General features: G+C 45.5%; 1 protein-coding gene across 50 annotated transcripts in view; it reads right to left on the bottom strand.

The window, feature by feature from the left end:
- Nucleotides 1-23,659, bottom strand: part of add1 (adducin 1 (alpha)) — a 49,055-nt gene that overhangs the window by 22,259 nt on the left and 3,137 nt on the right. For 28 of the 50 annotated variants that reach the window (XM_090191710.1, XM_036936901.2, XM_036936902.2 and 25 more), the window contains exons 2-5: nucleotides 6,656-6,869; nucleotides 4,505-4,667; nucleotides 1,655-1,806; nucleotides 1,176-1,256 (exon numbers count right to left, since the gene is read on the bottom strand). In XM_090191710.1, the coding sequence (XP_090047836.1) occupies nucleotides 1,176-1,256; nucleotides 1,655-1,806; nucleotides 4,505-4,667; nucleotides 6,656-6,850 (591 nt within the window). In that variant the 5' untranslated portion in view covers nucleotides 6,851-6,869. Of the gene's footprint in view, nucleotides 1-1,175; nucleotides 1,257-1,654; nucleotides 1,807-4,504; nucleotides 4,668-6,655; nucleotides 6,889-23,659 lie in introns of those variants that run through there. The other 22 variants (XM_090191702.1, XM_036936895.2, XM_090191701.1 and 19 more) reach the window with 2 other exon arrangements.

Below are 23,659 nucleotides of genomic sequence, written 5' to 3'. Positions count from 1 at the left end.
GAAATTAACAGTCTAAACAGATGATACAGGCAGAGGGCGAAGAGTTGACGGCAGCTTCGGCCTTGAAGGACCAGTGACTCAGCGTGTACAGTGCCTTCAGGAAGTAATCATAGCTCTCGACTTAATCCACATTTTGTTGTGTTTCAGCTTGAATTCAAAAATGTTCCAATACCCCATAAAGACAAAGAAAGTGCAAACATGTTTTTATACAGAAATATCACATTTGCACAAGTATTCACACCCCTGAGTCAATACTTTGCAGAAGCACCTTTGGCAGTGATTACAGCTGCGAGGCTTTCTCGGTAAGTCTAAAAGATTTGCACACCTAGATTGTGCAGTACAATATGTGCACATTGTTCTTAAATGCTTAAAGCTCTGTCAAGTTAGTTGTTGATTATTGTTTGACAGCCATTTTCAAATTTTGCCATAGATTTTCTCGCAGTGACTGTTGGAAAACAGACAAGCAGGTTTTTCTCTAGGATTTTGCCTGTGCTTAGCTTTATTCCGTTTATTTTTATGCTCCCTAGTGTTTGCCGATGACAAGCATACCCATAACATAATGCAGCCACCACCATACTTAAACTTACGGTTATGAAGAGAATAATTTTGTTCTGTACAGGCTTCCTTCTTTTCACTCTGTCACTAACACAGGTTAGTACATGTTGCATTAATATGTTTGTTCAGTATAGTTAAAGTTTTGGTCCCATGTTTCATGAGCTGAAATAAAATATCCCAGAAATGTTCCATACACACAAAAAACGTATTTCTCTAACATTTTTGGCATACATTTGTTTATATTCCTGTTAGTGCGCATTTCTCCTTTGCCAAGATTATCCTGACAGGTGTGGCATATCAAGAAGCTGATTAAACAGCATGGTCATTACACAGGTGCACCTTGTGCTGGGGACATCAAAAGGCCACTAAAATGTGCAGTTTTGTCACAGAACACAAATGTCACAGATGTCAAAAAAAAAATACTGGCATTTTAACAATTGATTTGCAGGTAAAATTACATGTAGGACAACCTCTGTGTTTGGATGATGGAGGCTGAACGACAATCACTTATTTAATCACTACTTGAAACGCATAACATAAAATGAACATATTCTATTAGCAGCGTTGTCACAGATTATGCAGGCAGCTGTTAAGAGTGAGACACTGGGGGAGATTCTTACCAGACTGGAGGCAGAGACTTCACTGTACAGAAGCCCAAAAGGGACAATCAGGAACCTCTCCTGATCTGAATTCACCCGTACCTGGAAGACATGAGTGCAGATGGTGGTCTTAACAAGTAACAAACAAACCAAACAAACAAAAAACAAACAAACAAACCTGGGGAATTACACCAAATGGCTCACATACACTAGAATGCAGTTGTTCATATTTTTCACATTCTTTTGCTGTTTCATCAACAATATAATGCTTACTCAACTAATTTTACCAACCAAGACAACTCTACATTTTCCTGCTGAGCTTTCTGAAAAGATATTCTGCAGGTTAAATGTGCAAAAGCACTACAATATACTGCAGTAAAATAAACAAGATCCTGTCCTATATATATTTCTTCTGGTGTTTCATACTGGCTAGGAGTCTGTTTTAATAACATTGCAGTGGATAAAGCCACCTAGAGAAGAACATTAGAAGGCTGTCTTACGGTTAAGTGGTTGTAGATGAGCTGGGACCAGCCGAAGAGGTCTGTCAGGCGGTAGAAGGCGGCTAGCTTACAGCGGAGCAGCTTCTCTCCCTTCTCATAGGAGATCGAGTCAGATCCACGCAGGTCATTCACTGGGGTTACCATGCCCAGACCTGTAAAGGGAGAGAGAGAGAGAGAGAGAAACAGAGAAATATTTGCACATCGTTATAAAACACTTTATTTAGACAATGTGAAATTTGAAACATCTCTATTCCTTTTGAACTTTTGTAAGTGAAATATTTACTGTTCATTTTTCACTTTTGGTTTATTATCAATTTAATTTGCTTTGACAATGTAAACATATATGTTTCCCATGCCAATAAAGCCCTTTGAATTTCATTCACTCACCTCAGTCAACAAAGAATAATGTCCATTTAAACAGAGTCTATCCGTCTAGAATTACAAAGCGTCTATGGTTAATGTAGTTGCATTCTACAACACTACTACCGACCTCTGAACTCAGCGGAGACCATCTTGGCCTGAGGGGACCTAAGTGCTTGACGTATACTGTACGTAAACACACAAAGCAGCATGAATGTGTAAAAGCTAGATACACTAGGTGCTGGAGTACTGTGTACTAGCTAGGTACACTACGTGCTGGGGTACTGTATACTAGCTAGGTACACTAGGTGCTGGGGTACTGTATACTAGCTAGGTACACTAGGTGCTGGAGTACTGTGTACTAGCTAGGTACACTAGGTGCTGGAGTACTGTGTACTAGCTAGGTACACTAGGTGCTGGGGTACAGTGTACTAGCTAGGTACACTAGGTGCTGGGGTACAGTGTACTAGCTAGGTACACTAGGTGCTGGGGTACTGTATACTAGCTAGGTACACTAGGTGCTGGAGTACTGTGTACTAGCTAGGTACACTAGGTGCTGGGGTACAGTGTACTGCACTACAGAATTTACTCTTGGTAGATGAATTCACATCACAGTAGCCAAATGCCTCATATATACCTCCATAACATATGCATTAAAATGCATTATTGTCAGGGGCTGACAACACTGGAGAGGGTCATATATACACACAAGTATGTGGACACCTGCTCGTCGAACATCTCATTCCAAAATCATGGGCATTAATATGGAGTTGGTCCCCCCCTTTGCAGCTATAAACAGCCTCCAGTCTTCTGGGAAGCCTTTCCACTAGATGTTGGAACATTGCTGCAGAAACTTACTTCCATTCAGCCACAAGAGCATTAGTGAGGTCGGGCACTGATGTTGGGTCAATTAGGCCTGGCTCACAGTGAGCATTCCAAATCATCCCAAAGGTGTTCGATGGGGTTGAGTTCAGGGTCTGTGCAGGCCAGTCAAGTTCTTCCACACCGATCTCGAAAAACTATTTCTGTATTGACCTTGCTCTGTGCACGAGGGCATTGTCATGCTGAAACAGGAAAGGGCCTTCCCCTAAACTGTTGCCACAAAGTTGGAAGCACAGAATCGTCTAGAATGTCATTGTATGCTGTAGCATTAAGATTACCCTTCACTGGAACTACGAAAAAACATGAAAAACAGCACCAGACCATTATTCCTCCTCCACGAAACTGTACAGTTGCCACTATGCATTGGGGCAGGTTGTGTCCACCAAACCCAGATTCGTCCATCGGACTGACAGATGGTGAAGCGCGAGTCATCACTCCAGAGAACGCTTTTCCAATGGCTGCAAGCTTTACATCACTGCAGCCAACACTTGGCATTGCACATGGTGATCTTAGGCTTGTGTGCGGCTGCTCGGCCATGGAAACCCATTATATGAAGCTTCTGACAAACAGTTATTGTGCTGACGCTGCTTCCAGAGGCAGTTTGGAACTCGGTAGTGAGTGTTGAAACTGAGGACAGACAATTTTTACGCGCTTCAGCACTCTGCGTTCCCGTTCTGGGAGCTTGTGCGGCCTACCACTTCGTGGCTGAGCCGTTGTTGCTCCCAGACGATTCCAATTCACAAAAAAAGCACTTCCAGTTGACCGGGGCATCTCTAGCAGGGCAGAAATTTGACAAACTGACTTGTTGGAAAGGTGGCATCCTATGACGGCGCCACGTTGAAAGTCACAGAGCTCTACAGTAAGGCCATTCTACTGCCAATGTTTGTCTAGGGAGATTGCATGGCTGTGTGCTCGATTTTATACACCCATCGGCAAAGGGTGTGACCGAAATAGCCAAACCCACTTCTTTGAATGGGATGTCCACATACTTTTGTTCAGTGTATATGTAACAAACTAGTGCTCCGCTAACTAGCTAGTGATTCTACATCATGTACATATAATACTCACTCATGTTGAAGGCAGTCATGCCTCCTTGGGGTGCTGCAGGGTACATGCATCACATATAGCTCATACTGTGTATTTATCTCTGTATACATTACATTAGATCAGTGTTTCCCAAACCTCTCCTCCAGTAGCCCCAGGCAGTCTACTGACTTGATGTTGTTCCAGAAAGAACACAGCTGATTCAAAATGGTCACCTAATCATCTATCCCCTCATTAGTTAAATCAGCTGTGATACTTTCGTAATACATTAAATACATGGACTGGCTGGGGGTTCTGGAGGACCGGTTTGGACTGTCTGGGGGTACTGGAGGACCGGTTTGGACTGTCTGGGGGTACTGGAGGACCGGTTTGGACTGTCTGGGGGTACTGGAGGACCGGTTTGGACTGTCTGGGGGTACTGGAGGACCGGTTTGGACTGTCTGGGGGTACTGGAGGACCGGTTTGGACTGGCTAGGGGTACTGGAGGACCGGTTTAGGAAACACAATTAGATTACAATGTGATTTAAGGACTGAAGAGAAAGGTTTCAACCGTATTCTACTCACTCATGTTGAGTGCAGCCATGCCTCCCTGGGGTGCTGCAGGGTACATGGTGGGGATACTGGTGGTCATGAAGTCCGCTATCTGCTGCAGAGCCAACAGGCTGGTGGGGGTCTTTCCCCTCTTCAGCTGGTCCTGAATCATCGTATCCAGCTCATCACAAAACGCCTGGGGAGTAGACGGGGACACAGTCAGACGGGGACACAGTCAGACAACGAAGGCGCAGGACAGGTCAATACACCATTGTTGTCGTTGATGCATTGTAACACAGTCACTAGTTGGCTATTCTTAGTTCCCCTACTACAGAATCCATGGTTACTGTTCCCCTACTACAGAATCCATGGTTACTGTTCCCCTACTACAGAATCCATGGTTACTGTTCCCCTACTACAGAATCCATGGTTACAGTTCCCCTACTACAGAATCCATGGTTACTGTTCCCCTACTACAGAATCCATGGTTACTGTTCCCCTACTACAGAATCCATGGTTACTGTTCCCCTACTACAGAATCCATGGTTACTGTTCCCCTACTACAGAATCCATGGTTACTGTTCCCCTACTACAGAATCCATGGTTACTGTTCCCCTACTACAGAATCCATGGTTACAGTTCCCCTACTACAGAATCCATGGTTACTGTTCCCCTACTACAGAATCCATGGTTACTGTTCCCCTACTACAGAATCCATGGTTACTATTAAATCAACACAGGAGTGATTTGAAGTAAAAGAGCCTCTATGTTCTGTCGGGCAGTCTTGTCGGGCAGTCTTGTCGGGCAGTCTTGTCGGGCAGTCTTGTCGGGCAGTCTTGTCGGGCAGTCTTGTCGGGCAGTCTTGTCGGGCAGTCTTGTCGGGCAGTCTTGTCGGGCAGTCTTGTCGGGCAGTCTTGTCGGGCAGTCTTGTCGGGCAGTCTTGTCGGGCAGTCTGTCAGTGTTCTCTTGCTATCGCTTCTTGACGATGTCACAAGTGCCTGTTGACTGCCGCATTGCTGAGATGAAACTAGAATAGAAAGGCTTCAACCTGATAAACATTGCTGAGAGGAAACTAGAATAGAAAGGCTTCAACCTGATAAACATTGCTGAGAGGAAACTAGAATAGAAAGGCTTCAACCTAATAAACATTGCTGAGAGGAAACTAGAATAGAAAGGCTTCAACCTGATAAACATTGCTGAGAGGAAACTAGAATAGAAAGGCTTCAACCTGATAAACATAGTTAGCAGGAACAGGCAAAGAAAATCAGTCACATATTACATAATCACTGCCAAGAAGAACTAAGGAGTTACATACTTCCTTTGTTGGCAACTGTTTTCCATGTGTGTCAAACCTAGCTACATGTCCTGCTGGTAATAACTCATCTGCAGGGTGAAACAACAGATCTCTCAACAACATGCTCCTCCCACTGTCCCTCTTCTTATCTCCTGCTGCACTGTCTCAGTGTGTGTGTGTGTAACTGCGTGTGTGTGTGAGAGAGAGACTGTGTGTGTGTGAGAGAGAGACTGTGTGTGTGTGTGTGTGAGAGAGAGGGTGTGTGTGTGTGTGTGTGTGTGTGTGTGTGTGAGAGAGACTGAGTATGTGTGTGTGAGACTGTGTGTGAGACGGAGTGTGTGTATGTGAGACTGAGTATGTGTGTGTGTGTGTGTGTGTGTGTGTGTGTGTCATGGCATCACAAATAATGTATTTTCTTCCATCACTAAAAGGCTGGAAACACTGTGTTTGATACACTGGGCTTACTGAGTGCTGCTGAGAGAACAGCACTGTGTTTGAGAGAGACCGTGTTAAGTGGCCGTACCGTGATACAGGCCTATGTAGAGGCTATTCAGAATTGGAAGTAAATAAAACAGGAAGAGTATTGGGACAAAATGTGTTCTTATAGTAATATGTTGGAGACATTTTAACTGGTTGATCAGTTAAGAACAAATTCTTATTTACAATGACAGCCTAGGAACAGTGGGTTAACTGTCTTGTTCAGGGGCAGAATGACAGATTTTTACCTTGTCAGCTCGGGGATTCGATCCAGCAACCTTTCGGTTACTGGCTCGACGCTCTAACCACTAGGCTACCTGGAGCCCCATTAGGACATAGGTTAGAAGAGGAGTAGTACGTGTGTGTGTGTGTGTGTGTGTGTGTGTGTGTGTGTGTGTGTGTGTGTGTTCTACCGGGCTCTGCAGGATCATGGAGACCCTCTTCCTCTGCTCCATCATGTTGAAGTCCTGTCTGAGGTCTGGCGCCATGTTCCTCTCCCTCTGATACTCCGGGCTGCTCTCGTCCACTCGGTCAAAGTAGCGCTCCTTGTGGGGGGCAGTGGTGGGAGGGGGCGCAGTCACCACCCCGGAACCTGAGTCACCGTTCATCACCGGGTCCTGTTGGCTCCTGGAGATCAGATTCAGGTCAGAAGTGAAAACATGGGTTGTGTTCATTCGGGTAAGTGTTTCCAAACCTTTTGGGGACAGGAACCGCTTTTGTGATAACAAATGTATACAAAAATAAATAAATAAATAATAAAAATAATGACTTCAGGGACCCCATCAAAAATAGCATACAAAAGGGTTTTACTATGACTACTGCAGTGCATGGTCGGACCAACCAAGTCTCAGGCCCTGGGAAACAACAAGCCCCACCTTCTTCACATCGGAAAGAACATTTAGCAGTTTTAAAGCTAATTGGGGCAGAGAGACAAGTTTGCAGTTTTAAAGCTTTCACTGTTTACTGTTTTAAAGCTTAAATGACAGAGCACATACGTTCAAAACAACTTTAGGGAATTCAAGAAGTATTTAATTGAAAACTGGACCATCGATGGAGTACTGTGGATCCCCGTGAGCATCCCAGGCCCTGTTGTGCATCTAAGGGTATATTGTAGATATGACATTGTATTGTATTGCACTAGGATTGGGCGGTTTTAGATGGTAGAAACAACGGAGAGCACCAAAGCAGCGCAAAATGTCAGATAGGGCCTTTCCCACCCCCCACATCTCCTGTACAATGTCGGATGATCATGGGCCTTTTACAGCAGACACTTCATTTCCGTATTTCTCCCTAATCCTGATTCGATTTGAATGGGGATTGGGGAGTACCTCCGCGGACCACCAGTTTGGGAAACACTGCACTTCATACCAAAATGTTTTAAAACAGAAAACGAACATGTGCATGTATTATTAGATAATCCCAGGTAGTATCTCCAATGTTTCAGTCCCTTACATGTGTTGCCTAATGAACACAAACATGTTTTAATCAAGATTACATTTCATATCCAAGGCAGGCAGCCAGATGGAAAAATGTCACGTCACGCTTGGTGCACTAAACATTCAGTCACATTACATGCCATCAGCTCTGCTGTTTCCTGTTTTGATAGTGTGACCACACCCCCCAGGGCTTATTGATTTCCTGTCCATTTCCTCAGGCTCAGTCAGTCTAGATACAAAACAAGACACTTAACCGTCATCATTACAGGGGATAGAATGAAAATGTGGCACGGCGAGCAGCGCATCGGTCTAAGACACTGCATCGCAGTGCTTGAGGCACCACTACAGACATCCTGGTTCGAATCCAGGCTGTATCCCAACAGGCTGTGATTGGGAGTCCCATAGGGCGGCGCACAATTGGCCCAGCGTTGTCCGGGTTGATCAGGTGTAGGCCGTCATTGTAAATAAGAATTTGTTCTTAACTGACTTGCCTAGTTAAATAAAAGGTTATATTAAAAATTAAAAAATGAGCCAGCAAGCCAACCAAACATTGACATTGCTAGCACAGAGAGTAAGGAAGAGAGGGAGTTACCATGAAATGCCCTTCTCAGTCCAGAGAGTGGATGGCAGTGATTCTGTTGCATAGCAGAGCTATGAGAGCTGGTTGCTGCGAACCATGAACCAGTTGCACCACTATCTCCCATAGAACAGCATTGATGTCAGAGAGAAATGGAGAGGAGACAGAGGACAGTAGTCTCACACTGCCAGACATCACACTGACATTTTCATATGAGAATCAACGTACAGCGTCTGGAGTCGAGCTAGAGGTAAATACGCCACTTCCAATTGATCCAGGCTCATTTTTGTCAAGGCTGTCTGATGGGAAAATGTTCCCTCAGACAGAGTACATTACCAGCCTGTAGCCAGAGAGTTGACCTCCCCCCAGAGGACAAAGACAGCCAGCATAGAGCATTAGAGCTAGGCGGGGCCCTGTTCCAATACTCAAAATGCCTCCTTCCTTCCTCCCTTCCATGAAGTAATCAATCCCTGATCTGACATGATTGCTGAAATCAATGCAGTGAATTCCTCTTTAAATCTAACCTAGCCAATCATGTTACCACAGTGACTACTACCACAGGAAAGGGATGAGGCTCAGGATGTATTTTTACAGTACTTGAAAAGGGCCCAAGTAGGCCTCTCTGGGCTGCCTGGCAGACGCCACCGTCTCTGGGCTGCCTGGCAGACGCCACCGTCTCTGGGCTGCCTGGCAGACGCCACCGTCTCTGGGCTGCCTGGCAGACGCCACCGTCTCTGGGCTGCCTGGCAGACGCCACCGTCTCTGGGCTGCCTGGCAGACGCCACCGTCTCTGGGCTGCCTGGCAGACGCCACCGTCTCTGGGCTGCCTGGCAGACGCCACCGTCTCTGGGCTGCCTGGCAGACGCCACCCTCTCTGGGCTGCCTGGCAGACGCCACCCTCTCTGGGCTGCCTGGCAGACGCCACCGTCTCTGGGCTGCCTGGCAGACGCCACCGTCTCTGGGCTGCCTGACAGACGCCACCGTCTCTGGGCTGCCTGGCAGACGCCACCGTCTCTGGGCTGCCTGGCAGACGCCACCGTCTCTGGGCTGCCTGGCAGACGCCACCGTCTCTGGGCTGCCTGACAGACGCCACTGTCTCTGGGCTGCCTGACAGACACCATTAGTCCTTCTCAGTCCTCAGCAGTTAGACAAATCTCAGCCGAAACAGGACACAGGGCTACTATGATAACTACTACCCAGGACCAAACCAGCCAGGCCTCACAGCAGAGAGAGATGGGCACTAAATGGACTGGGTACGAGACTAACTGAGAATAGTTTGGGTGAAACTAAAACACCCGGAGACACTAAAAAACAGATATTTACCATCTGTATGGCTGAAGTAATAAAATATATAACTATATATATTTTTAAAATATTTATTTATTTGCAACCACTGACACTAAAACAGTGTAGAAATGAGATATATATATATATATATATATAGCAGTATTGAAGCTATGGTTCTCTTTTCTGACCTGAGGGATTCTTGAGATTTTTACACTCACGAAATACATAGTCCAGAGGAACTAGTCTGGAATCCCAACTGATATAGTTTCACAGTTTGCATTGTATTTCAGGCTGCCAAATACCAACATGAAAAAGTAGAAAAATAGCAATTAGGGATAGGTCTTCCTGTGCCAATCTCATTAGGGACCAAAAATACCCAGAACCTCTGGTCTGTTACTAATCCGATTGTATCACGAATTGCCTATTTATTGTTCAACAGAACAGAGGATAATGCTGCACTGGTTGGTAGAGAATGGATTCTTGCCAGAGACCCAAATGGGATGCTATTCCCTATAGAGTGCACTACTTTTTAACCAGGGCCTATCACAGCCTGCTCAAAAGTAGTGCACTCTAGGGAATAGGGTGCCATGTGGGATGCAACCATGGGGTTCTGTGTCCAGGAATGGAATGGTCCCTGAATGGTCCCGGTCTCTTAGCTCCGCGAGTCTTTCTCTCTATGTCTGACTCAGCACTCTCGACTGTTGAGGATCTGTTGTGATTGTTGTGCTGCCAGTACTGTGGGAAGGGAACGTCGCAGACATGTTGTGGTGCCAGTACTGTGGGAAGGGAACGTCGCAGGCATGTGGTGGTGCCAGTACTGTGGGAAGGGAACGTCGCAGGCATGTTGTGGTGCCAGTACTGTGGGAAGGGAACGTTGCAGGCATGTGGTGGTGCCAGTACTGTGGGAAGGGAACGTCGCAGACATGTTGTGGTGCCAGTACTGTGGGAAGGGAACGTCGCAGGCATGTTGTGGTGCCAGTACTGTGGGAAGGGAACGTCGCAGACATGTTGTGGTGGCAGTACTGTGGGAAGGGAACGTCGCAGACATGTTGTGGTGGCAGTACTGTGGGAAGGGAACGTCGCAGACATGTTGTGGTGGCAGTACTGTGGGAAGGGAACGTCGCAGACATGTTGTGGTGCCAGTACTGTGGGAAGGGAACGTCGCAGACATGTTGTGGTGGCAGTACTGTGGGAAGGGAACGTCGCAGACATGTTGTGGTGCCAGTACTGTGGGAAGGGAACGTCGCAGGCATGTGGTGGTGGCAGTACTGTGGGAAGGGAACGTCGCAGGCATGTTGTGGTGCCAGTACTGTTGGAAGGGAACGTCGCAGGCATGTGGTGGTGCCAGTACTGTGGGAAGGGAACGTCGCAGGCATGTTGTGGTGCCAGTACTGTGGGAAGGGAACGTCGCAGACATGTTGTGGTGCCAGTACTGTGGGAAGGGAACGTCGCAGGCATGTTGTGGTGCCAGTACTGTGGGAAGGGAACGTCGCAGACATGTTGTGGTGGCAGTACTGTGGGAAGGGAACGTCGCAGACATGTTGTGGTGCCAGTACTGTGGGAAGGGAACGTCGCAGGCATGTGGTGGTGCCAGTACTGTGGGAAGGGAACGTCGCAGGCATGTTGTGGTGCCAGTACTGTGGGAAGGGAACGTCGCAGGCATGTTGTGGTGCCAGTACTGTGGGAAGGGAACGTCGCAGGCATGTTGTGGTGCCAGTACTGTGGGAAGGGAACGTCGCAGACATGTTGTGGTGCCAGTACTGTGGGAAGGGAACGTCGCAGGCATGTTGTGGTGGCAGTACTGTGGGAAGGGAACATCGCAGGCATGTGGTGGTGCCAGTACTGTGGGAAGGGAACGTCGCAGGCATGTGGTGCCAGTACTGTTGGAAGGGAACGTCGCAGACATGTTGTGGTGGCAGTACTGTGGGAAGGGAACGTCGCAGGCATGTTGTGGTGCCAGTACTGTTGGAAGGGAACGTCGCAGGCATGTTGTGGTGGCAGTACTGTGGGAAGGGAACGTCGCAGGCATGTGGTGGTGGCAGTACTGTGGGAAGGGAACGTCGCAGGCATGTTGTGGTGGCAGTACTGTGGGAAGGGAACGTCGCAGGCATGTTGTGGTGGCAGTACTGTGGGAAGGGAACGTCGCAGGCATGTGGTGGTGCCAGTACTGTGGGAAGGGAACGTCGCAGGCATGTGGTGGTGCCAGTACTGTGGGAAGGGAACGTCGCAGGCATGTGGTGGTGCCAGTACTGTGGGAAGGGAACGTCGCAGGCATGTTGTGGTGCCAGTACTGTGGGAAGGGAACGTCGCAGGCATGTGGTGGTGCCAGTACTGTGGGAAGGGAACGTCGCAGACATGTTGTGGTGGCAGTACTGTGGGAAGGGAACGTCGCAGGCATGTTGTGGTGCCAGTACTGTGGGAAGGGAACGTCGCAGGCATGTGGTGGTGCCAGTACTGTGGGAAGGGAACGTCGCAGACATGTTGTGGTGGCAGTACTGTGGGAAGGGAACGTCGCAGACATGTTGTGGTGCCAGTACTGTGGGAAGGGAACGTCGCAGGCATGTTGTGGTGCCAGTACTGTGGGAAGGGAACGTCGCAGGCATGTTGTGGTGCCAGTACTGTGGGAAGGGAACGTCGCAGACATGTTGTGGTGGCAGTACTGTGGGAAGGGAACGTCGCAGGCATGTGGTGGTGGCAGTACTGTGGGAAGGGAACGTCGGAGACAAAATCTGAATCCTCATCCAAGAGAAAACGACCCAGAACAAGAAGGCTCTAAAAGCAACTGTGGTTGAGTAAAGTGTCTGCTTACATGCACAGCTTCAACAAACTAAGGACAAAAACACACTAAATTGTAATTATACACTGTCCCTGGTATCTGATATAGACAACAAGCAAGTCGACTCCATTATAACCTCAAACTGTGGTCGTGAGTCTTTCAGATGACGTACTTCTTCAAACTAAGGACAAAAACATATAAAATGGGGGTAAACTAGCTTTAAAAAAAACACACAGCTGAAACAACATGAACTAAGTGATTTCAGTGCTAACAGAGTGACCACTATCCTTATTCCTGCTGCAGCAACCAAGCTCAGGAAATAACCGAGGCTTTGTGTAATAGGATCTCCCACCGCCTCCAGGCAGTAACAGATACACTGCTGCTGATCCCGGTCCTCTAGACTGGACATCCATGGGGAACACAGAGAGCAAAATGGCTTCTTCAACTGTTATTCATTTTGTCCAAATCTTACTGTATAATCAAATCTGAATACAATACCTACATCAATTCTTAAAACATTTTTTTTTTTTTTAAGTCAACCACTTCCTAAATTTCAAAATCTATGGAGTTTATTTTTTCAATTCCAGTTTAGATTAGCTTGGATAAATCTCAGGTATATAGCCTCGACCTCGCTTACAGAACACAAGGAAGCCCACCCATAGAAATATAATTACTATTCTATTAAATGTATTCTATTAAAGTCATTAAGTCATTCCGTTAAGTCATTAAGTCATTCCGTTAAGTCATTAAGTCATTCCGTTAAGTCATTAAGTCATTCCGTTAAGTCATTAAGTCATTCCGTTAAGTCATTAAGTCATTCCGTTAAGTCATTAAGTCATTCCGTTAAGTCGTTAAGTCATTAAGTCATTCCATTAAGTCATTCCATTAAGTCATTCCATTAAGTCATTAAGTCATTCCATTAAGTCATTAAGTCATTCCATTAAGTAAATAAGTCACTCCATTAAGTCACTCCATTAAGTCACTCCATTAAGTCACTCCATTAAGTCACTCCATTAAGTCACTCCATTAAGTCACTCCATTAAGTCACTCCATTAAGTCACTCCATTAAGTCACTCCATTAAGTCAATAGCCTCTGTCTCCATGACCTGTACATCTAAGGTAAACAACATGGATTTGTCCCAAATGGCACCATATTTCCAATAAAGTCAATGCACTAGGACTCGATTCAAAAGTAGGGTAAGTAAGTATATAGGGAAAAGGGTGCCATTTTGGACGAAGACAGAGACCAAACCTTCCATGGGTTCATTGAGGTCAGAGTTCTGTGTGAACAGCCATCCAGTCAGGTCAAAGGTCAGTAGATAGACCAAGAACGGGATTGCCTTAAGGATAGTGAAACTGGAAACTAGACCGTGAGAGAGAGAGAAGAGCTCAACCAGCTTGTCGTCCTAAATACAGGAAATTAGTTTGAATTTTTCAACCTCTGGTTCGTTGGCCACTCCTATGGGGGAAATTAATATAGGGAATAATGTTTTTGGGGATAAGCGGTGAAATGAAGGTTGATTGTGTAAACAGGCTTTATCACAAAAAGTTACATTCGCGGATTAAGATTATTTTATAGGACAAAACAGAGAAGAGCTCCTAAGGCTGTGTTTCCAACAGACTTCATTTTCTGCGCTTATCCAAAAACGCCATTAAAATTGACCAATGAGCCACGGTGGAGTATACCTCTGTTAATGCCTACAAAAAGACGCCATCACTATTGCCCTCTATAAAAATGACATTGTTTCTTGCACAAAATTTTACAATAGGAAAGAGTACAGGAGATGAAATACACTTCCTGCTTGTAACATCCTTCTGAGGTCAACTTGAAACATCCCAGATGTCCAGTACAAACAGTATTCCCAGATAACACTTCCACTGAGTGTCTGAACTGGGAAAGTCAAAAGCCCGGCATAATGCTGTGAAACTATTAAGAGTCCTACCAGGATTATCAATCTAGAAAAACTCAGTTGTTAACTTGTGGAGAGAAGAGAGAGTCGTGATTAGACTAGCAAGCAGTGGCTATTAATTCAACCCCTTCAGATTGCAGCTTCTTGAGAATTTGACATATAGTGCCATTTTTCTTGTGTTGTGCTACATTTTCTGATCATGGTTATAAGAGGAAAACTAGGGATGCGACTTCATTTAAAAAAAAAATATTATCCTAAAATTACATGTGAATTCACAATGCAGCTGCACTGCTGACAGCAACGGTTTGGGTCTCACGAGTCCTATATCGACATAAACTGAATGGCCGCGGAGCAAGGAAGAAGCCACTGCTGCAAAACCGCCATTAAAAAGCCAGACTAGGGGTTGCAACTGCACATGGGGACTTTTGGGAGAAATGTCCTCTGGTCTAAAGAAACAAAAATGGAACTGTTTGGCCATAATGTTATGTTAGGAGGAAAATGGGGGATGCTTGCAAGCCGAAGAACACCATCCCAACTGTGAAGCACGGAGGTGGCAGCATCATGTTGTGAGGGTGCTTTGCTGCAGGAGGGACTGGTGCACTTCACGAAATACATGGCATCATGAGGTAGGAAAATTACGTGGATATATTGAAGCAACATCAAGACATCAGTCAGGAAGTTGAAGCTTGGTCGCAAATGGGTCTTCCAAATGGACAATGGCCCCAAGCATACTTCCAAAGTTGTGGCAAAATGGCTTAAGGACAACAAAGTCAAGGTATTGGAGTGGCCATCACAAAGCCCTGACCTCAATCCCAAAGAAAATTTGTGGGCAGAACTGAAAAATCTTGTGCGGGCAAGGAGGCCTACAAACCTGACTCATTTATACACCAGCTCTGTCAGGAGGAATGGCCCAAAATTCACCCAACTTACTATGGGAAGCTTGTGGAAGAATACGCAAAACATTTGACCCAAGTTAAACAATTTAATGGCAATGCTACCAAATACTAATTGAATGTCTGTAAACTTCTGACCCACTGGGAATGTGATGAAAGAAATAAAAGCTGAAATAAATCACTACTATTATTCTGACATTTCACATTCTTAAAATAAAGTGGTGATCCTAACAGACCTAAAACAGGGAATTTTTACAATGCCTAAATGTCAGGAATTGTGAAAAACTGAGTTTAAATGTATTTGACTAAGGTGTATGTAAACTTACAACCTCAACTGTAGGTATTTATAGTTGTTCACATATTCTAAGTCTAGAGGAGTGCAGAGTGATGCTAGTTGGGTGGGCAGGTGCGAGCAGTGATCGGTTGAAGAGCATGCATTTCGTTTTACTAGCGTTTAAGAGCAGTTGGAGGCCACAGAAGGAGTATTGTATGGTGTTGAAGCTCTTTGGAGGTTTGTTAACACACAGTGTCCAAAGGGCCAGATGTATACAGAATGGTGTCTTCTGCGTAGAGGTGGATCACAGAATCACCCGGAGCAAGAGCAACATCATTGATATATACAGAGAAAGGAGTCGGTCCGAGAACCGAAGCCTGTGGCACACCCATAGAGACTGCCAGGGGTCCGGACAACAGGCCCTCCGATTTGACACACTGTACTCTATCTGAGAAGTAGTTGGTGAACCAGGCGAGGTAGTCATTAGAGAAACCAAGGCTGTTGAGTCTGCAGGATAAGAATGTGGTGATTGACAGAGTCGAAAGCCTTGGCCAGGTCGATGAAGACGGCTGCACAGTATTGTATTTTATCGATGGCGGTAATGATATTGTTTAGGACCATGAGCGTGGCTGAGGTGCACCCACGACCAGCTCGGAAACCAGATTGCATAGTGGAGAAGGTACAGCGGGATTCGAAATGGTCGGTGATTGGTTTGTTCACTTGGCTTTCAAAGACTTTAGAAAGGCAGGACAGGATGGATATAAGTCTGTAACAGTTTGGGTCAAGAGTGTCTCCCCCTTTGAAGAGAAAATGACCCCGGCCACTTACCAATCTTTAGGAATCTCCGACGATAAGAAAGTGAGGTTGAACAGACTAGTAAAAGGGGTTGCAACAATGGCGGCGGATAATTTTAGAAAGAGAGGGACCAGATTGTCTAGCCCAGCTGATTTGTAGAGATCCAGATTTGACAGCTCTTTCAGAACCTCAGCTGTCTGGATTTGGGTGAAGGGGGGGCTTGGGCCAGTTGCTGCAGGGGGTGCAGAGCGGTTGGCTGGGGTAGGGGTAGCCAGCCAGACATTTCAGAATTTTTGGTGGCCTTCCTAAGCCAGGATTCAGACACGGCTAGGACATCAGGGTTGGCGGAGTGTGCTCAAGCAGTGAATAAAGTAAACTTAGGGAGGAGGCTTTATGATGTTAACATGCACGTCGACTCCCATTTCTGAGTGTCAACATTCGACTCTTAATATTCAGTATTTCTGGAATGGAGGAGACTGACAAGTTGCTGAAATTCCCGAGAACACAAAACACTCACATCTTTCATAGTGAGTTAGCGAGGGATGGAGAGAGAGGGGGAGAGAGAGGGGCACAGTATACAGGCAGAACCGTGCACTAGGCCTATCTAAATCGGCAATCAAAAAGTGTGTCTGGCAAATGGAATGCTGTATCTCACAATTTCTTGGCTTGCAAAGTCTCGCAACCTCAGTAAACCAGGGCCTGTCATCAATGACTAAGATAATAAGACGAGTGAGATGCATCACTTAGCTCTCACAGTATCTGCGCAGATGGGCTTGGTAACAGGGAGAGTTGTTTTCAGCTCTACAGATGGGCTTGGTAACAGGGAGGGCTTGGTAACGGGGAGGGCTTGGTAACGGGGAGGGCTTGGTAACGGGGAGGGCTTGGTAACGGGGAGGGCTTGTAACGGGGAGGGCTTGTAACGGGGAGGGCTTGTAACGGGGAGGGCTTGTAACGGGGAGGGGGTCCATTACAATGAGATGAATGTATGTGTTGTAGACTTTAGATCTCCAATAATAATTGAGAACTTAGCGAAATAGCAAAGTGTTTCAGTTAGCTTTTCAGCTCATTTCAGCTAACTCATTCACGTTAGGTACACTCACTGTGCACCTCATTAGTCATATTTGAGGGGACATAGTTGGCATGGCTGACTACGCATATTTAATATTGCTACGCTGCGTTCGATCAGAGCAGGAAGTTCTGTTGAGAAGGATAATAGACGAGTGAGATGCATCACAAAGCTCTCAGTATCTGTGCATGTGCACAGGTTCGCTTCACACTGTTCCGTGTGGTAGCCAGGGCACCAAAATAGCAGAGAAGTTGAGCCTCACACGTCAACACTCTTAGTTGTTGAGGAATTGATCCACTACGCTGTTCACTTGCTACTTTTTTTATTATTTTTTTTATCTACAAAAACATCGATTTTCAGTAATGGATTTCTCTTAATGTTAAGGAGCCAAATTTGGTTAAAAGGTTCACACTAGAGGTCGACTGATTATGATTTTTGATACCGATACTGATCGGTATCATGATACTGATACCGATTATTGGAGGACCAAAAAAAAGCCGATACCGATTATTGGAGGACCAAAAAAAGCCGATACCGATTATTGGAGGACCAAAAAAAGCCACTACCGATTAAAATCGGCCGATTTGTATTTATTTATTTGTAATAATGACAATTACAACAATACTGAATGAACACTTATTTTAACTTAATATAATACATCAATAAAATCAATTTAGCCTCAAGTAAATAATGAAACATGTTCAATTTGGTTTAAATACTGCAAAAACAAAGTGTTGGAGAAGAAAGTAAAAGTGCAATATGTGCTATGTAAGAAAGCTAACGTTTCAGTTCCTTGCTCAGAACATGAGAACATATGAAAGCTAGTGGTGCCTTTTAACATGAGTCTTCAAAATTCCCAGGTAAGAAGTTTTAGGTTGTAGTTATTATAGGAATTATAGCACTATTTCTCTCTATACCATTTGTATTTCATATACCTTTGACTATTGGATGTTCTTATAGGCACTTTAGTATTGCCAGTGTAACAGTATAGCTTCCATCCCTCTCCTCGCCGCTACCTGGGCTCGAACCAGGAACAAATCGACAACAGCCACCCTCGAAGCAGCGTTACCCATGCAAAGCAAGGGGAACAACTACTCCAAGTCTCAGAGCAAGTGACGTTTGAAATGCTATTAGCGCGCACCCCGCTAACTAGCTAGCCATTTCACATCGGTTACACCAGCCTAATCTCGGGAGTTGATAGGCTTGAAGTCATAAACAGCGCAATGCTTGAAGCACAGCGAAGAGCTGCTGGCAAAACGCACAAAAGTGCTGTTTGAATGAATGCTTATGAGCCTGCTGCTGCCTACCATCGCTCAGTCAGACTGCTCTATCAATTCATAGACTTAATTATAACATAATAACACACAGAAATGTGAGCCTAAGTTCATTAATATGGTCAAATCCGGAAACTATCATCCCGAAAACAAGACGTTAATTCTTTCAGTGAAATATATTCAGTGAAATTCAGTGAAGTTCAGTATTTTATCTAACGGGTGGCATCCATAAGTCTAAATATTCCTGTTACATTGCACAACCGTCAATGTTATGTCATAATTACCTAAAATTCTGGAAAATTAGTTTGCAATGAGCCAGGCTGCCCAAACTGTTGCATATACCCTGAACGCAAGAGAAGTGACACAATTTCACCTGGTTAATATTGCCTGCTAACCTTTCTTTTAGCTAAATATGCAGGTTTAAACATATATACACTTCTGTGTATTGATTTTAAGAAAGGCATTGATGTTTATGGTTAGGTACACGTTGGAGCAACGACAGTTCTTTTTCGCAAATGCGCACCGCATCGATTATATGCAAAGCAGGACACGCTAGATAAACTAGTAATATCATCAACCATTTGTGACCATAGCTTCCATCCCATCAAGCATAACAAGTGATTATGATTAATTGATTGTTTTTTTATAAGATAAGTTTAATGCTAGCTAGCAACTTACCTTGGCTTCTTACTGCATTCGCGTAACAGGCAGGCTCCTCGTGAGGCAGGTGGTTAGAGCGTTGGACTAGTTAACTGTAAGGTTGCAAGAATGAATCCCTGAGCTGACGAGGTAAAAATCTGTCGTTCTGCCCCTGAACAAGGCAGTTAACCCACCGTTCCTAGGCAGTCATTGAAAATAATAATGTGTTCTTAACTGACTTGCCTAGTTAAATAAAGTTGTAAAATAAAAAATAAATACAAATCTGCGTCCAAATATACCGATTTTTATGAAAACGTTAAAATCGGCCCTAATTAATTGTCCATTCCGATTTATCGGTCGACCTCTAGTTCACACCCCATTACTGATATCAGCTGACTGTTCTGAACGGTACACTACTAGGCCTACTCATATTACAGTCAGTCACCCGAGCAGACATGGCTGACATTCATAACATTCACTGAATCATTTACTCACACACACACCCCAACTTCTGACGGCCAGTGAAGTCAGCAACATACTTCACTTAACTCATCACACAGTCCCCCTCTATTACATACAGTACTAACCCCAGCCATCACACAGTCCCCCTCTATTACATACAGTACTAACCCCAGCCACCACACAGTCCCCCTCTATTACATACAGTACTAACCCCAGCCATCACACAGTCCCCCTCTATTACATACAGTACTAACCCCAGCCACCACACAGTCCCCCTCTATTACATACAGTACTAACCCCAGCCATCACACAGTTCCCCTCTATTACATACAGTACTAACCCCAGCCACCACACAGTCCCCCTCTATTACATACAGTACTAACCCCAGCCATCACACAGTCCCCCTCTATTACATACAGTACTAACCCCAGCCATCACACAGTTCCCCTCTATTACATACAGTACTAACCCCAGCCATCACACAGTCCCCCTCTATTACATACAGTACTAACCCCAGCCATCACACAGTTCCCCTCTATTACATACAGTACTAACCCCAGCCATCACACAGTCCCCCTCTATTACATACAGTACTAACCCCAGCCATCACACAGTTCCCCTCTATTATATACAGTACTAACCCCAGCCATCACACAGTCCCCCTCTATTACATACAGTACTAACCCCAGTCATCATACAGCTCCCCTCTCCCCACTATTACATACAGTACTAACCCCAGCCATCACAGTTCCCCTCTATTACATACAGTACTAACCCCAGCCATCACACAGTTCCCCTCTATTACATACAGTACTAACCCCAGCCATCACACAGTTCCCCTCTCCCCACTATTACATACAGTACTAACCCCAGCCATCACACAGTTCCCCTCTATTACATACAGTACTAACCCCAGCCATCACACAGTTCCCCTCTATTACATACAGTACTAACCCCAGCCACCACACAGTTCCCCTCTATTACATACAGTACTAACCCCAGCCATCACACAGTTCCCCTATATTACATACAGTACTAACCCCAGCCATCACACAGTTCCCCTCTATTACATACAGTACTAACCCCAGCCATCACACAGTTCCCCTCTATTACATACAGTACTAACCCCAGCCATCACACAGTTCCCCTCTCCCCACTATTACATACAGTACTAACCCCAGCCATCACACAGTTCCCCTCTATTACATACAGTACTAACCCCAGCCACCACACAGTTCCCCTCTATTACATACAGTACTAACCCCAGCCATCACACAGTTCCCCTCTATTACATACAGTACTAACCCCAGCCATCACACAGTCCCCTCTATTACATACAGTACTAACCCCAGCCATCACACAGTTCCCCTCTATTACATACAGTACTAACCCCAGCCATCACACAGCTCCCCTCTCCCCACTATTACATACATTACTAACCCCAGCCATCCCACAGTTCCCCTCTATTACATACAGTACTAACCCCAGCCATCACACAGCTCCCCTCTATTACATACAGTACTAACGCCAGCCATCACACAGCTCCCCTCCCCACTATTACATACAGCCATCACACAGCTCCCCTCCCCACTATTACTCAACAACTGGCGCATATCTGAAGTGTGCAGGGGTGTAGCATTGACTGTGGTCACTATGGAAACAGACCACATTACCATGGAAACTGAGTATAGCCCTTCACACCATTATGTAATAGTAGAGCAGCCCATCACAATACACCAGGTCTACTCCATATGTTATTAACACCTTCCACACTTGTTGTGAACTGGGAGTTGAAATCTATTTCATCATTGGGGGGAGGGGGGGGGGGTAGTAGTAGTAGCAGCAAGGGACACACAGGTTGCCATTTCAACGTTTAAGTTAAAATAGGCCGTATGTTCTACTTCTGACTAATCAATTTGTTACAAATGCACTCTCATGGATGCCACAGCACCATTTGGAACCTGAGAACCTTCTGATGGAATCAAAGGAATGATTGAATCTGGGCCACATTCCAACATGGAATCCCTGGGGGAAACTAGCCAAAAGTCACTAGTATTGATTATAGCAAGACAGTTCTGGAGATATTCTGCAACAGTCCAGATGCGGTCAATAACTTATTCCATTCTCCAAGGCTCAGGCCTGCATCCTGCCATGTGGCAATGATTAGAGCATAGAAAGAGAGACAGAGAGAAGGGGAGATAGGGAGAAGGGGAGACAGAAAGAGAGAACACCAGGAGAGATTGAGAGTAGTTTTCAGCTCTCCATCTCTACAGATGGGCTTGGTAACAGGGAGGGCTTGGTAACAGGGAGGGTTGTTTCCATCTCTACAGATGGGCTTGGTAACAGGAAGGGCTTGGTAACAGTGAGGGCTTGGTAACAGTGAGGGCTTGGTAACAGTGAGGGCTGTTTTCAGCTCTACAGATGGGCTTGATAACAGGGAGGGTTGTTTTCAGCTCTACAGATGGGCTTGGTAACAGGGAGGGTTGTTTTCAGCTCTACAGATGGGCTCGGTAACAGGGAGGGCTTGGTAACGGGGAGGGCTTGGTAACGGGGAGGGCTTGGTAACGGGGAGGGCTTGGTAACGGGGAGGGCTTGGTAACAGTGAGGGCTTGGTAATGGGGAGGGTTGTTTTCAGCTCTACAGATGGGCTTGGTAACAGGGAGGGCTTGGTAACAGGGAGGGCTTGGTAACGGGGAGGGCTTGGTAACGGGGAGGGCTTGGTAACGGGGGCTTGGTAACGGGGAGGGCTTGGTAACGGGGAGGGCTTGGTAACGGGGAGGGCTTGGTAACGGGGAGGGCTTGGTAACGGGGAGGGCTTGGTAACAGTGAGGGCTTGGTAATGGGGAGGGTTGTTTTCAGCTCTACAGATGGGCTTGGTAACAGGGAGGGCTTGGTAACAGGGAGGGCTTGGTAACAGGGAGGGGAGGGGTCCATTACAATGAGATGAACGTATGTGTTGTTGACTTTAGATCTCCAATAATAATTGAGAACTTAACGAAATAGCAAAGTATTTCAGTTAGCTTTTCAGCTCACTCATTCATGTTATGTACACCCACTGTGCACCTCATTAGTCATATTTGAGGGGACATAGTTGGCATGGCCGACTACGCATATATTTAATATGGCTACGTTGCGTTCGATCAGAGCAGGAAGTTCTGTTGAAAAGGCCTTTTCATCAATTCTAGTTCATATCCTAGGTCAGCAAAAGAGACAAAACAAGGATAAAGACTACTTGAGTTAGCTCCAAAAATATGCCAGTCAAGTCATATTTAGTGAATGGATTTTGCCATGAGAAGAAACAGATACTTGGTTTCAACCCCCACCCCCCTCTTGAGTGTGTCACCCTCTCACATCATGGGAAGTGCACTTAAGCATTCAGCCTGAGTCAGTCTCATTTTAACTCTGCAGTGAATGCCTGTCAAAGCTGGAATCCATAATAGTCCAACCAATGGGATGTAGGAAACCACTGCTGCCTGTGCCTCAGACAACAACTACTATTGTATCTGGACTGCGGACAGAAGAATGCATTAGAGATACTCTTGTTGCTCATTTAAAATGTAATGTTATGGGCAGTAGTCCCGAGTTTGATTCTGTGTAGATATGGCAAAATCTAGTAAGCTGAAAGCATCCAATAATGCACAAAAATCCAACTGCACATTACCGCAAACATCTTGCTTTTTAACTTCTTAGAAACCTCGTAACCAGTTTTGATTGAATACGACTCCAAGTGACGTTATTTAACCAGAATAAATGAAAATACATAAATATTTCTAATCCACTGTACCCTGATAAAACTCTGATATAAAACGCAATTTCTCAGGGGCTTGAAATCAACTGTTAGGAATAGAGTTAGACGCCATTTCATGTTATTGGAAGTCCCACATACCAACATTGGTTTGTTTTGGACAGATGATAATGCTTAGATACACCCCCATCAATCTGCCATAAAGCGTCATCAGTCTGCTTGACGCTGATGGCAGTGATGACGCTTTATGGCAGACTGATGACGCTTTATGGCAGACTGATGA

Source organism: Oncorhynchus mykiss, chromosome 12, assembly GCF_057628025.1.
Source record: "Oncorhynchus mykiss isolate SJ-2025 chromosome 12, ASM5762802v1, whole genome shotgun sequence".
NCBI lineage: Eukaryota > Metazoa > Chordata > Actinopteri > Salmoniformes > Salmonidae > Oncorhynchus > Oncorhynchus mykiss.
This window is presented reverse-complemented; position numbering and strand designations above follow the sequence as displayed.